This window comes from Hyla sarda, chromosome 6 (genome assembly GCF_029499605.1).
Source record: "Hyla sarda isolate aHylSar1 chromosome 6, aHylSar1.hap1, whole genome shotgun sequence".
Lineage (NCBI taxonomy): Eukaryota > Metazoa > Chordata > Amphibia > Anura > Hylidae > Hyla > Hyla sarda.
This window is the reverse complement of record NC_079194.1, coordinates 144,100,445-144,115,746: the sequence shown is the minus strand read 5'-3', so window position 1 is coordinate 144,115,746 and position 15,302 is coordinate 144,100,445. Positions and strand designations below refer to the sequence as shown.

General features: G+C 44.9%; 1 protein-coding gene across 1 annotated transcript in view; it reads right to left on the bottom strand.

Moving 5' to 3' along the window:
• Positions 1-15,302, bottom strand: part of COG4 (component of oligomeric golgi complex 4) — a 28,291-nt gene that overhangs the window by 9,623 nt on the left and 3,366 nt on the right. Inside the window, exons 3-13 of the mRNA XM_056525437.1 lie at positions 13,281-13,395; positions 11,378-11,552; positions 11,010-11,203; positions 10,278-10,383; positions 9,382-9,539; positions 9,203-9,261; positions 8,534-8,667; positions 8,060-8,178; positions 7,621-7,787; positions 7,289-7,454; positions 7,153-7,215 (exon numbers count right to left, since the gene is read on the bottom strand). Of these exons, the coding sequence (XP_056381412.1) occupies positions 7,153-7,215; positions 7,289-7,454; positions 7,621-7,787; positions 8,060-8,178; positions 8,534-8,667; positions 9,203-9,261; positions 9,382-9,539; positions 10,278-10,383; positions 11,010-11,203; positions 11,378-11,552; positions 13,281-13,395 (1,456 nt within the window). The remainder of the gene's footprint in view (positions 1-7,152; positions 7,216-7,288; positions 7,455-7,620; positions 7,788-8,059; positions 8,179-8,533; positions 8,668-9,202; positions 9,262-9,381; positions 9,540-10,277; positions 10,384-11,009; positions 11,204-11,377; positions 11,553-13,280; positions 13,396-15,302) is intronic.

Genomic DNA, 15,302 nt, shown 5'->3' with positions numbered 1-15,302 from the left:
AAGCTTTAAGCCACATAAAGCGGCGGAGAGCCGCTAGGTGACCCACAGCAAAGGCAGAACAAGTGGCTGACTACGTGGAAGCTGTGCACAGAAGGTCTCCAGCTTGAGAGCAGTGGAGAGCCAGAGCAGATAGATCCTCTGGTGGGGGATCCCGCTAAGATATCCTGATGGAGCTTTTGGCACCACTCCGACAGGGCCTTGGACACCCATGTCGAGGCGAAGATGGGAAGAAGAGAAGAGCCAGCTGCCTCAGAAGCAAACCTCGCTAAGGATTCTACCTTATTGTCCGTGGGATCCTTGAAGGCAGCGGCAACTGCCAGAGGCAGTTTAGTCGCCCTAGAGCTCCGGGAGGGTGGTGGATCCGCTAAGGGAGGGGAAACCACCTTAGCGAGAAGGTCCTTGACAAATGGATAACGTTCTTGGATTGTCTTGATTCCCGGGAACCTCTTGTCTGGATGTTTCCATGCAGATTCCAGAATGTCGTCAAAGTCAGCGTGAGAGCTGAACCTTTGAGGTGCTGGTTGAACACGATGAAAGGATACTTCAGGAGTAACGTCCGAAGATCCTGGGTCCTCTAAGTGAAGGGTGTCACTTATGGCCGCAACCAATGAGTGCACAGTTTCAACATATCCGAGGGTCAGATGCTGATTCGGAAACCTGATCCGCCAGTTCACCAGGAGAAAGTGAACGCATGGAGGCAGCCCTGGAGGGGGGCAACCCTTACCGGGTACACGGCTCTGGCAGGGCAGAGCGCCGATTCCAGAAAGGGACACCCACATCTACCTGGAGACTCAATGTAAAAGTCAGACAAACACCCCTAGTATGCCTCAAGAGAGAACGTGAAGCTTGTGTAAAAGAGGAGCGGGACCCGCCAGAGGGTCGGCGCAGGACAGACCTCTTCCAGGTAGACACCTAGTCACGTGAGGCCTCAGCCACCACAAGGGGGACTTGAGTCAATTCAGCCATAAACTGGGATAGGAAGAAACCCCAGGCTGAAAGGGTGGCCGAATCCACCGGAATTGTAACATCCGGGGAAACTGGGGGATCTGGGGGAGCAGGCAGAGTCAGTAGGCATTTTAGTAATAATATGTTATTGTGACAAAATAGAGACTAGCAGTCTAGTTGTCCGTATAGAGGGAGGGCAGAATAGCGTCCCCTTATGGCAGGAAAAGAGTTAACCCCTGAGAGGGGCGTTCCCAGAGCAGGGGCACTGCCGATCGGCCCCCGCCACCAGACACGCGCAGCACTGATTGGGGGGCGATGCACGCCACCAGAAGCTCCAGCGGCCCTGTGGGCGGAGGTACAGCGCCCCGGCCGCCGAGAAGAACCAGAGTAATGGCGCCCGCCCCATGCCCCGAGCGCACATGCAGCCGCAGTGAGTGAGCGGGCGCCGCACATATCCCCCGGCAGCCGTCAGCTGACGAGGTGAAGGAAGACAGCGCTTCAAGCGCCCGACAGTACAAACCACCACATACACTGCGAGGGAGCGCCTCCAGAGAGTTCCGGACCCTAGGGGCGGAGCTAAGTACAAGTTGGGGACGAAGGAGTAATGGCGCCCACTCCCTGTCCCAAGCGCATATGAAAGAACATACGCGCTCGGGGGAAGTAAGCGGGCGGCAGAAACACCGGCAGCAGCTGCCGGAGAAAATGAAAGTAAGCCGGCGCTCAGCTAGAAAAAAAGCGACGTGGCTGTCAGCCGCATATAAGGCGCTGCGGCACAGCCGCATAGTAAAAACACAGTCTCACACAGAGAGCACTTACATACAGTGTAATAAAACACAGTCTCACACAGAGAGCACTTACAAACTAATAAATTATGCCCCCAAAGATGCCACTGCTCGCTCCAGTACCAGACAGCCCCATAAACCTGAAAAGGTGGGCAAAAACTGAGGGTCTCCAGAGGTTGCAAGTCCTTGCACCTAGGGGAGAAAGGGAAATGTACTTACCTCAGTCAGAAGAACTTACCTAATGGAGTCTTCAGTGAAGTCTTCAGTCAGCTTATGGTCCCTGCATCACGCCTAGCTGCTATGCGCGAGCGAGGCGAGCAGAGACATAGGGGGACCCGGACCCATGAGGTTCCACCCAGACGCTGACTGTTGGCGAGAGGGGGTTAACAGCGCATATACGCAATGTATGTGCTCCCTTACTCGCAATGGGGAAACGGGAACCACAGTCCCCGAGTCCCCACCTGAAAATGGAAAAGAAAAGGAATAAAAAAATAAATAAATAACACATCCCTAACTAGGAAAATAAAAAACAGAAGACCTGGTCTGGAGAATCCAGGCCATGTCCACCTCCTTCAGACACCAAGATTAAACTGACTGGCTCAGAGCCTGAAGGCGGGTATATTCTGCTGGGAGGAGCTGACTTTTTTTTGTTACCATAGTGTTACACCTCCTAGAGACAGCAGCATACACCCACGGTCTGTGTCCCCCAATGGAGCCGATAGAGAAATTTATGTTTAAAATTGTCATCTTCTGACCCCTATAACTTTTTTACTTTTACGCATACATGGCAGTATGAGGGCTCATTTTTAGCGCCATGATCTGAAGTTTTTAGCAATACCATTTTATTGATCAGACTTTTTGATCTCTTTTTAGTCATTTTTTCATGATATAAATATATATTTTTATAATTCGGACATTTCCGCACGCGGCGATACCACATATGTTTATTTTTATTTACACTTTTTTAAATGGGAAAAGGGGGGTGATTCAAACTTTTATTAGGGTAGGGGTTACATGATTTTTATTCACTTTTTTTTTGCAATGTTATAGCTCCCATAGAGGGCTATAACACTGCACACACTGATCTTTTACATTGATCAATGGTTTCTCATAGGAAACCATTGATCAATGATTCTGCCGCTTGACTGCTCATGCCTGAATCTCAGGCACTGAGCAGTCATTCGGCGATCGTATACGCAGGAGGCAGGTAGGGATCCTCCTGGTGTTATCCAGCCCACTGAGCTAACCGGCAGTAGTTTACTTTCACTTTAAACGTGGTGATCAACTTTGAACGCCGCGTCTAAAGGGTTAATAGCGCGCAGCACCGCGATCAGTGCCGCGCGCTATTAGCCAGGGGTCCCGGCCTCTAACACGCTATGACGCTGGGCCATGTTGTGGTCCCGAGTTATAGAAAGGAAGCGGACTCAGGGCGTACAGGTACGCCCTGCGTCCATAAGAGGCTATTTGCCATAGCAATGGGAGCCCCTGGCAGTACTAATTAGGGCATCCACAGAATTTAAAGGCTTCCATTATGGGGACTTGGAAGAACGTATTGCCCTTTATTCAGATGACATGCTTCTCTTCCTGGGAGATGTGGGGCACTTCTTGCCCCCTTTGATGGACCTTACAGAATTATACGGTAGTTACTTTGGCCTATTAATTGGGACCGAATCCACACTCCTTCCCCCCTCCCTTCTATACCAATTATTGCTAGGGTCGGCCTTCCTGTAGTTTCACAATTTAAATATCTGGGTGTGTATGTCAATGCCCTCCCCTCTGAATATATTGCTCTCAATCTTCTTCCGCTGCTAGACAGTAGTTCTCATAAAGTAGTTACTTGGCGTAAACTTCCCCTCTCCATGATCAGTAGATCTAACTTAGTTAAATGGTTCTTATGTCCCAGTTTTTATATATTTTACATAAAATCCCTGTCTGGATTCCTATGAAATATTTTCTTAGGATTCAGTTCTTGTTTAGGGAGCTCATTTAGAATGCAAAGCCGGCTAGGATCAGTCTTGAAACATTGCAGTGTGGGAAAGAGGTGGGTGGTTTGTCTATTCCAAATCCTTAGCTATACTTTTTAGTGTCACGGGTTCAACAGTTGAAGGGGTGGGTGCAATTTGCTACTTTGGGGCGTACGGGACAATTTAGTCTCCAGGGACATTGGTAAAGTTACCCCTATATATCTGCTGGAAATGGCTGCTCAGACTCGTCCCCCAGCCCTCCCTCCTACTTTTCTCCTTATCCGTAAGGTATGGATGAAGTTTAAGACTCTTATGCACTCTTGTTTTTGTTACATATTCTTCTCTTTGGCATAATCCTGGTCTATCTGAACTGTGTTTGTTACCCAATATCCCCCTTTAGATTACACATAGGATTTTGTATCTCTCCCAGGTGTAAGATGGGCCAATTTTGAAGTAATTTGCTCAACTGCGGGAGGAATTTATTTTACCTAATTTTTTTATCGTTACCTACAATTGCGACATCCATTTGACGCGCAGTCTCAGGCTTGTGATTTGACTGTCGGCTCATCCGTAGTGGTAAATAATTTGTTCACTCAGATTTCTACTAAAGGTGTGATAGCTGTGTTGTATAGGGAATTGCTGTCCTCGTATCATGAGGCCTATCTGTTGAGTATTAAGGATAAATGGGAGGTGGATGTGGGTCCCATTATCAGATAAGCAGTGGACACAGATTTTAACTGTAACTCCGAGGCTTGCTGTGTCGGAGGCCCACCGGGTGTCCCAAATTTGTGTGCTACATCGGGTGTATCATACTCCCGCCTCTCTGCATAGGATTGGGGTACAGCCAGATTCCTACTGTCCCCGTTGTTCCTTGCCTGATGCTTACTTGCTTCATGTGATGTGGGTCTGTACTCATCTTGCACAATTCTGATATGATGTGGGACAGTTGATTAGGAGAGTGTATGGTTGTTCGTTTGTCCGCCTTGACATGTGTCCTGGGATATTGAGATGGGCTGGATGAGGAAGGTGGCTTGTACATTGGTATTAGTAGGATTTTATACCAAACTCGTAAATTAATTGTACAGAATTGGTTGTGAGCCTCCCCACCTACTATTTCTGAGTTGTCTATAAAATTAAATCATATCATTAGATTGGAAAAGAGTATATCTTAAAAGAAAAATTTGAGTCCATTTGGGAACCTTGGATGGATACCCCTGGTTTGCCATCCACTTATTTGCAGGGAACTCTTATGGAGGTGATTTTGGGGCAGTTAGGGGGGGTCTGACCACTAATACTGTCTAAGCTCTGCTTGTAACCTCTTCTTGTTTCATATACTTTGTCATTTTGTGTCTGTGTTGGTGTGTTGTGCTGTCTAATTTTCGGTTTTCTATGTACATGTTGCGTCTGCCACTTGTTGTTGCCCCCTCTTTAGTGTTATTTGATATAACACTTGTTCTCATGTAAAGCTTATAGAGTATTTTTGCATATGCTTTTTGCCTTGACCATGCTTCTTATATGTGGAATGATTTATTGTATTGCACTGCCTTATTTTCCATAATATTGTTCTGGTTTTCCCTACTTTGAAGAAAGGAAAGGCTGGGGGAGGGTGTTTCTGTGAGGGTGGGATGGGGTGGGGTTTCTGGATCTATGTATGTTTATTGTTTGCTGTTTGTTTTATATAAATGTTGTTTAATTAAAAAGAAAAATTTAATTTTTCAACACTTACATATTTTTGGCTAGCATGCGTGTATTCTGGGGAATGTAAACTGCCAAAAAGGGCCCTGGCACTTAAAGGAAATCTGCAGTGAAATACGTCTGATGGCGGGGGGTCCGAACGCTGGGACCCCCAGCGAGCTCCTGCATGGGGCTCCGGCTCTCCCATACAGGAGGCGTGCCGGCCGCAGCATGACACCCTGGCCGACACGCCTCCTATGTATCTCTATGGGAGAGGCGGGATGCCTCCCTGCCTCTCCCATAGAGCTGTATGGAGGGGGGCATGTCCGAGCTCAGCGCAGAAATGCTGGACCCCCTGTTTGGGAATAGGGGATAAGTGTTTTTCGAGTTGTCCTTTTAAGGGTAGCTCCCACCATCCATTTTTTTCTTTCTTTCTGTCCCTGCCTATTGCCCATCTCTCCCTAACCCCCTCCCTCCCTTTACATTTTTTTTTACTATATTAAAATCCCTTTTTGTCTGCCTGGTAGTGTGCTCACTACCAGGCAGACTTCCCCAGCAGGCACCACGTCACTGATGCCTGCTGGGGCCGGCACTTCCGCCCTTAGCTCACTATACAGGGTGCCTCCAGCTGTTTCACCACTACAACTCCCAGCTTGCCCTGACATCTACTGGCTGTCAGGGCATTCTGGGAGTTGTAGTGGTGAAACAGCTGGAGGCACCCTGTGGTGAAAACAATAACTTTATTAGCGCAGCAGTGCTACTTCGGGAGCAGCAGCGGTGGCGGTGGCGCTCTCCCGAACCCCGCTTCCCCCACCCCATTCCTCCAGTGGTGAAGACTTACCGGAGGATCAATGAGCTGCCTCCGGACAGGGTAACGGGGGCGGGCGGGGCCGCGCGCGAGGCCAGTGGAGCTGGCCAATGCGCGCAGCCCCAGCTATCAGCGTGCTCGCTCTCGCCTGTCTGATTGACAGGCGGGAGCGAGCACCGCAGTGACTGGATTTCGACTCATTGCCAGGCTGAAATGAGTCGAAATCCAGTAGTGACGTCACTGCAGAATGCATTCGGCCACTAGGAGGGCGACCCCTAGTGGCCGAATTTAAAAGTGATTTTAAACTTGTTTAAAATCACTTTTTTTAATTAAAGTATATTAGAGATATGTTGTAGTACTTAAGTACTACAACATATCAATTTTTAGATTTCATGACAGTGCCCATTTAATTTTATGACTAACAATTACAGCCATAATATTAAACAGTGAACAAATAGCTGTTTTCCCAATAAATTCAGTGGCTGCAAAAATGGCCATAATTCATAGTAGAAACAAAACTTAGGCCACTGCTAGAAGTGTCTGGCAGCACATTATCACCTTGAAAAACAAAAGAATCAGGCAATTGAAATCTAACTACCCAATTGTTTTCTTGCCAAACATCTGCCATCTGGGGGTAGTCGGTAGGCCCGCATACACTAGATTATCGGTCAAGTTTGGTCGATGTTAATGTAATGGCCAGCATAAGAATGGCACTATTGCAGCCCAAAACACAGCAGATAGACAAAGCGGCCATATAATGAGTCTCTGCCAAAGACCATGTTAATCTACAGCTGAAGGGGCTTCCTTAATACCCTGACCTGGTCCCCTTCATGTTCTGGTCTACATCAGGTAAAGACATAATAAAATGTCTGAAGGTTGTAGTTATTGTGATCAACAGTATATATGCATTTCATGACTTTTCTACTGTACCCTCCCGTATTAAGGGCACATACACAATTTCCCTTATCTGTCCTCCTACCTCCAGATTTTTCTTCAGGGTCATAATGTTCTCACTACACACTTCCACATTATTCAGACAAACCTAGAAAAAATTAAGAGCTTGTGAGTGGCAGTAACAATGGCAGTTTCCTTTCACTTATGATCCAACATCGTACCAGGAAAGACATCTTGGCCTCATCATTACTCTCAATGCCCTTGGTATCAAATTTGCCCTGCTGCAGACTGCTGTGGACAATGCTGACAGCACTGGTCACCCCACGCTGGATATCCTGTAATGTGGTGGCCGGGAAACCCATCCTCAGCTTGTTACAGAGAACTTCCCTGCAATGAATACATGAATGTGCAAATTAATTGTCATTCTTAGACTTTTCAGTGCCAACAAGTTCAGGTCACAGAATTACATTTTGTCTGCTTAGTACATATGGAATAAGGTACATATACAGTTATGCATCGAGTTTCAAAATGTAATAGTGGACTCCAAAATCACCTGAAGTCAGACTCCATCATGGTTGTTGACAGGTTAATCATCGCACATAGACAGTCTATACTGGAGCTGGAGAGTGCACGTCCGATACATTTCTTCACTATGTAAAAAACGTCATCCACCATACTGGATATCATTTGCCCCTGCTCACACGTGTCCATGGCCACAGCCTGCAGAAGATAAAGGGCACGACCTTCTATTATGTCAGAGAGGAATACTTTTTTGTATATTTGGAATGGCTTTCATGTCCTTAGCTCCCACCATTCTAAGCTTCTTTAAAATTGTTCAGAATTGCACCAGTGCTACCTGCAGGCTCTCCCCCCCATACTACCCAGTGTTAAATTATAAAACGACTCTGCAGTTTCACAAAAATAACTTCAGATATCTATAGTGCATGCATAAAGTCCCCTCTTCCACCTAGTTGCTACAGTTTTCTTTGTACCTTGTTGACGGTCTCCCTCATGTAGTATTCCTCCATGGTGATATAGTAACCGATCAGCTCCTGCATGCAGCGACTGAGGAGACAATGTTTAAGCAGCTTGTCCAAATTCTGCTGATGTTCTAAAACAGAGTACCATGAGAGTAATGTTAGAGAACCTGAAAATATGCTACATTTACTGACCACACATGCCTGCTGTAGGGATCTAATAATTTCACCATCCGTCACCTGGTCTTCAGAGTGTTTGTACATGTTCACTTTAGAGTCATGGCCCTTTTTCATAATAGAAGTCATGACCTTGCTCTAGATACTTTGCACCACAAAGCGTTACAGAAACTGATGTACAAATTACTTATAACGTAGGTCCATCAGGTTTTCATTAGTTTTGATGTCAAGAATAGGGCTGCAAAGTGACAACTGCAGAAAGGGCTCTAAACAGCATGTGATCAGAATAGAAATAAATAGAAAACAGACTACCTTGTTTTACTTCTTCTGCTGCCATAGAGTCTCCAACTTCAAAGTCTGATGTGATGCGTCGTTTAATAAAACGGAGGTAAAGCTCTGTACGGGCACTCATCAATGTCACCTCAGCCAGTATAGGGTCCAGGTCCCTGTATAGCATGAAAAGTATATGCAACACAGTCACAATACATCCTACAATTCTATGTAAGACAGTCCTATTATAGCATAACACTACCCTGTAAACCTATTAAAAACTCAAAAGGACAGCATGCCACATTAGACATTAATGGCAAATCCACTGGATGCGAAGTTAATGTTAAAACATTTTTGCTAGACGGGAGCTCCAGCTAGAAGGTAAATAAAAGTCCCATTACACTTGTTAAGCAGCCCAAGATGCTGCATATGGGAAGGGACAATGTGGAAAGGTGTGGCTTTCTTCACTGAAGACTTGTTGTGTTAGCATATTGCTGTAAATCCCATAGAGAGATTGTGCTTACATGGACAGGTCTTTATTTTTATCAGGGTTTGGTATGATATTCTTTTTTTGCCTTGAGAAATAAAGGATCAGATTGCCGAGATAGAAAATCACACTGCCACTGCTTTATGAGCCTGGCAGGCAAGATGTCTTTCTCTGGGGTTCACAAAATCCATCTACCAGGTTGCTATGAAGGGCAGGACTCTCACCTTGGCTCAATCTTGTCAGAAGATGAAACACGGATCATACAGCTCTGCACCCGCTGAAACTGCAGGAATACATTACACCACATATCATACATATAAACACATCTTAAAAGCATCTGCAGTCAATATACAGCCTACACATACTCATAGACCCCTGCTTCCCAAAACACATAGCACCTCACCTTCCTCTGATAGTCTCTTTGCTGTGTGAATCTGTCGACCACTTTTTCCACCTGCCGGTCGCACTCAGCTTGAAGGTACTTTATAAGTATGTAGAGTCTGCCTGGGCCATAGTAGGTCTCTAATATGGGTTGATGAGTCTCGACAATTCGGGCGATACCTGAAATAAAGAGGCAATATCTGGGACACTTGGCAGCTATAATCTAATAGCTAATATAGCTTTACAATACTGGTTAGTGGTAAGAGGTAACTGGCTGCACACTATTCTGTCATCTATATTCCCTTCTCTGCTGTTTTTTCTCTCTGACCCCAAAGGAACACTATAAGGAGTACAAAACAATGGTACGAAAGCAGAAACTGGTGCAGACAGCTAAAGGTCAGCACAGCATTTGAAAATGTCTGAAAATCTGCCCCCTAGCTGTCCATCTGCAACTGGGTGACATTTCACTGTTATAGAAGTACTGCTCTTATTTTTTTTTATTTTTTTTACATTATTTTACATCTTCTTCATTGCATATTGCCTGGATTATTGACCATAAGCTGAGGTGTAATGGATCCGGAGTCAAGAGATATTATTAGTATCCTCTAAGAGTGCTTCATATTATCCTCGCTTCATTCTTTATTATCTGTTAGATAACGGCTTTTATCTAAGCTTCATGTCTCTGATGTGGGGTCTTCCCCGGATACTCACAGAGCCGACCTGAAATAATCTGGACTTTACAACATCTTTACAGCCGGATCTATGTTATCATATTGTAACCTGGTCTTATTAATATGTAATGACTCTGTTTATGATTCTATGTACTTTTATTTTCTTATTCTCAAATATCTGTTTTAAAGACAAATTCTTTAATAAAAAAACAGTTATATAAAAAAAGAAGTACTGCTCTATACTCACCTTCAAACAGAAGCGTTAGTGTATCTGCAAATAAGAGAGTTGCTCGGCGCTCACTGCCCTCTGTTTCCATAGCCAGCGCCAAGTTCTCTTCAGCCTTCTTAGCTACCTGCAATGTTCAGACCATAATCAGTGAAAGGGAACTAGCTGGGGTAGGACTTTGGGGGCTGCAGCCAGGAAGCAACTGGGAAGAAACTGTTTTCAGAACCAGCATAGAGTTGTAGGAGCAGTAAGGGGAAGCAGTAGAGAGGTACAAGAGAAGTAAACAGATAGGGGGAGATTTATCATTGCCTTCCTGACATTTATTTGGCTAAAATTTTGTGCAAAATTGTTGAGCAGTTCGTTTTTGTGCAAAAATTTGGCGCAATTTCAAAATAGACAACTTTAGGAAAAGTGACTGTGAAATGCAGTGCTTCATTCTTGACAGCAGTGGACAAAATTCAATAATGTGCAAATGTTCAAGAAAAACGCAAATTCATACCACTTCTGCCTTGTCTTAGAAAAATGGCATCCTACAGCAAGTTCTAAAGTGATTTTTGATTTTTCATTTGTGCAAAATGTATCAGTCTGTGCGCCATGTTGACAAATGTGGTGTACATAAGCAAAAAAAAAAAGTGAAAGTGGTTGAACACAAATATATTTATAAATCTCCCCCATAAAGTACAGAAGCAGTGTGGGGAGGGGCAGTAAAGAGGGGCAGGAGCAGTTCTGGGTTAGAGACAAGAATCTTCTGACCTGCTGACACAGGTATGCAGAAAACTTGCTGATTCCTTCTTCATGCAGTCCAAGTAGTGGAAAGATCTTGAAGAACCTCTCTACCTGAGGCAGGTCTCCAGCTTTAGTTGCCACATCAAACTTCTCACTGACCAGGACCTTGAGCTGCTTTTCGGCTTCCTGCAGGTGCTGTAGGTTTGCATCAATCATACTACCTAGACCACAATGTAGAAAGCCATGAGAGCCCTTCTGTGACCATGGAGCTTCTCCAATACACAGCACTCACTGTCAAAGACTGACAGTAAAGTCCCCAAAGCAGTATAAAAGGTTTAATATATCTCCATCTTACTGACACCACTTGATTAAAATACTAAAATGTCAGACATCACCTTCTTTTCCCTGCCTGCTGAGCTCAATAACGGATTTGTCCAAGCACAGGTATCTGTGTATATGCGCTGCTGCCTGCTCATACTCCTCATTCTTCAACGCGCTTTGCACACCATCCATACAAAACTTAAGATCCAGTATGTCATCCGCTCGCTGAATGGCCTGATAGAGTCGGCTCTAAATAAGAGAAGTTTGTGAATTAGTCTCCATTTAGGTATAAGCTGTCCTGTGTATGTACATGAGGAGCAAGTACTATTTCTGTCCATTGTAACTTGGTATATGGTATTTTCCCCTTGGTTACCCCCTGCAGACTCCTTCCCTGTGTCAGCTATTATACACTACCTACACACAAAAAACTATGAATCCTACCTCACTGTTACAATCCCTCAGATGTTGCACAAACATACAGAGCAGTACCGGCCAGTTTAACCTGTGAACCCAACACTTTTTGTGAGACCGTAAGCCTGCCGAGTCTGTTTATGTGTGCCTGCACTTCTCCTTACTCATCTCCCTCTGCACCTCTAATAGACTTAATAGACTTCTATGGGCAGTGTAACCTAATAATAGTACAGCTGAAAACCTGTCTTCACTCTGATGAAGATCTTCCTTAGTGATGAGCAGAATGAAGCATATTTCTCTGAAAGGATATACAGCAGAGATTTCCAAACTTGTCATATTTGTAGACATGCATAGTTTTGCGACACACTCCTCCAATTGTCTGTACAAGTATCAGCATTACAAATGTGACTAGAACCCCCTGTACTATTTAATCACTTCCTTGTGCCATTTCATTACCACCTCCATCACCCCCTTTGCCATTTTATCAACCCCTTTACGATTTCATCACTCCGTGTCCCACAATACTAGCATTGATTCTGCTACCCACTCTGTGCCATTTCATCACTCCCGTTTCATTTCATCACCCCTTTGCAACTTCATCCCCCCCCATATCCCTCTGTGCCACTTCATTACCCTCTTTATCTCACAGTGCTATTTCATCACTCACTTCATCACCCTCTGTGCTATTTTATCACCCCCTGTGACACTTAACTCAACCCCTAGATCATTCCCTGTGCAACTTTATTCCCCCCCCCCCCAGCCATCCCCTGTACCAGTTCACCCACCTTCATCCCCTCCATGCTATTTTATTCCCACTTGGCCTTTATCTTTCAGTCCTGCTATAGCAGGCCCAGATGCAGGCTCGCAGTTCCCATTGGTGCCTGACAATTGATGTCCTCCCGCTACACAGGGGCGTCACATCAGTCCCAGCAGCCGCTGATGCTCACTGAATAAAAGTGGCTGTGGCACCAGCTGCACATTCAACATCAGGCAGAGTAGGCTGTGGCCACTGAAGGACAGTAACAAGTGGCTGATGCTTTGGGATGGTCCCCAAACACACCTGGAGATTGCCACCAACACATTAATGTGTCACGGCCCCAGTATGGAAAGCTTTGATATACAGGGTTTCTTATATTTGCTTGTACTATGATTTATGCAACACTGTTGGAAATGATATGTGGTAGTCTGGAACAGAAAGTTTTTTTTTTTTTTTTTTAAAAAGGTTAAAAGTATCCAGAAAACAATAAAATAAAATAAAACAATATAAACATACTCTTTTTCTCACCCTAAAAGGACACAGAATAAGGTGACTAATGTTGTATTCTTAATGGGAATACAGGGCTGTATCTCCATTGTTATCCCCAAATTAGTTTTACTAATATAGTTTGTACTCATGGTAAAATAAAAAAAAAGCCTCACTATCATACCCTTAAGTGCTGTGACTATTCTTCATGTGAATCTAGTGGATCCTAGCTTGGGGTCTGATTTGCACACACACTGACAGTGCTGTTTTAGCGAGCAGAGAAAAATCTTCATTCGTCCTTTAGTATGGAAGTGCAGACATACCTTGGCAAGGTCCAGTTGTCGGACCTTACTGCTGACATTTTCGGCCAGGTTACAGGTAAATGTTATCATTCCTGACAGCTGCTGAGCATCTCCTTCTATCAGCTGCAAGTTTGGCCTAAATGAAAGAAGAACAACTATGAGGGCAAGGTATTGGGAAAAAGGTCCTAAGTAAGGACACTGCTTGGGGATAACACCCAGGACAAAGAAAGCTGAACGTCAGCAGATGACAAGGTCGTACAATGAGAGCACAATTCTCGGGTTCCAGCAGACATTGGTCTGAATGCCCCCAAAGCAGTCAAGTCCTTGTGGGAATTTATCCATACCTGTGCAGAGGAAAAGTTAACTAGTATCCTATAGCAACTAGAACAGTGGTTAACCTGGGTTCAATCGAACCCCAGGGGTTCGGTGAGTCAGTCTCGCAGGTTCGGCGGAGGTCAAGACACACCCGACTCATATGATTCGTGATGACAAGCCTCGCTTGTCCATCATTGGCTGCAGGTGATCATGTCCCACCTAACAGATCTCAGAGTACTGTTTTACCCTACTGTAAAGGAAGCCTATCTTTTGTGGCTCCGCTCCTACGCAATCGCCTGCATGCGTCCAACGCTGGAACGCACCACTTTCGGCACGGCCTCCCATGACACACTTTCGGTCCTGCGGCGTCTTAAAACAGGCTCAGCCAGACGGTCCCTCTGAGAAGGGGACAGCCTGGACGCAAGGACGTCGCGGGAACAGGTAGGCACACTGAACCACCACTGCCTTCACTCTATGCCGGGCTAACTGTGTCTAGTTCATAGTTAACCCTATCCTTACACTGAATCACCACTGCCTGTATTCAATATTTGTTTATCTGTGCCTATAATCTTTTTTAACCCTATCCCAACCTAGCTGCCCTATCATATTTTATTTTTCAAATTAAGAAGGGTTCGGTGAATGCGCACATGAAACTGGTGGGGTTCAGTACCTCAAACAAGGTTAAGAACCACTGAACTAGAATGTTTCTTTCATTTTTAAAAAGGAATCTGAGAAATAAAAGAAGCGATCTGCTATTAACTATTCGCTCAGAGACGGGATTGTGTGGAGCCACAGATCTGGATTAGGGTTCAAAAATATTCCTGCTTTGCTGAAAGTTCCCAAAAGCATAGTGGCTTCCATAATTCTTATATGGAAGAAGTTCGGAATAACTAAGACTCTTTCTAGAGCTGGCCACCCCACCAAACTTAGTACTTGGGTGAGAATGGCCTTGGTAAGAGAGGTCACTAAGAATCCAATGGTCTCTAGCTTAGCTCCAAAAGTTCTGTGTGCAGATGGGAGACTCTTCCACAAGGTCAACCACTGAAGCACTCCACCAATTTTGGCTTTATGGCCGAGTGGCCAGGAAGATGCCTCTCCTCCGTAAAAAACCCATAAAAGCCCACCTGGAGTTTGCAAAATAGAACATTAAAGACTCGAGACTGATTATCTGGTCTAATGAAACCAATATTAAACTTTCTGGCCTCAATTCTAAGCATTGTGTATGAGATATTTTTAATGAAAGCCTGATCCAGAGTGCTCCAGACCTCAGACTAGGCCGAAGGTTCACCTTCCAAGCAGACAATGACCCTAAGCACACAGCCAAGACAATGCAGGAGTGGCTGAGGGACAAATCTGTGAATGTTCTTGAGTGGCCCAGCAAGAGCCCTGACTTGAACACAACTGAACATTTCTGGAGAGATCAAAAATAGCTTCCACTGACAGTCCCCATCCAACTCGACAGAGCTTGAGAGGATCTGCAGGGAAGAACGGCAGGAAATCCCCAAATTCACGTGTGCAAACCTTGTGGAAACATACCCAAAGAGACTGGGGGCTGTAAGAGCTGCCTAAGGTGCCTCAACAAAGTACTGAGTAAAGGGTCTGAATACTTATCTTAATTCAATATCTTAGTTTTTCCTTTTCAATCAGCAAATATTTCTACGGGGGACAACTTTACTTTTTTTTTTGTTTAAATCACAAGGCCACACCATAACAAAATGTGAAAAAGTG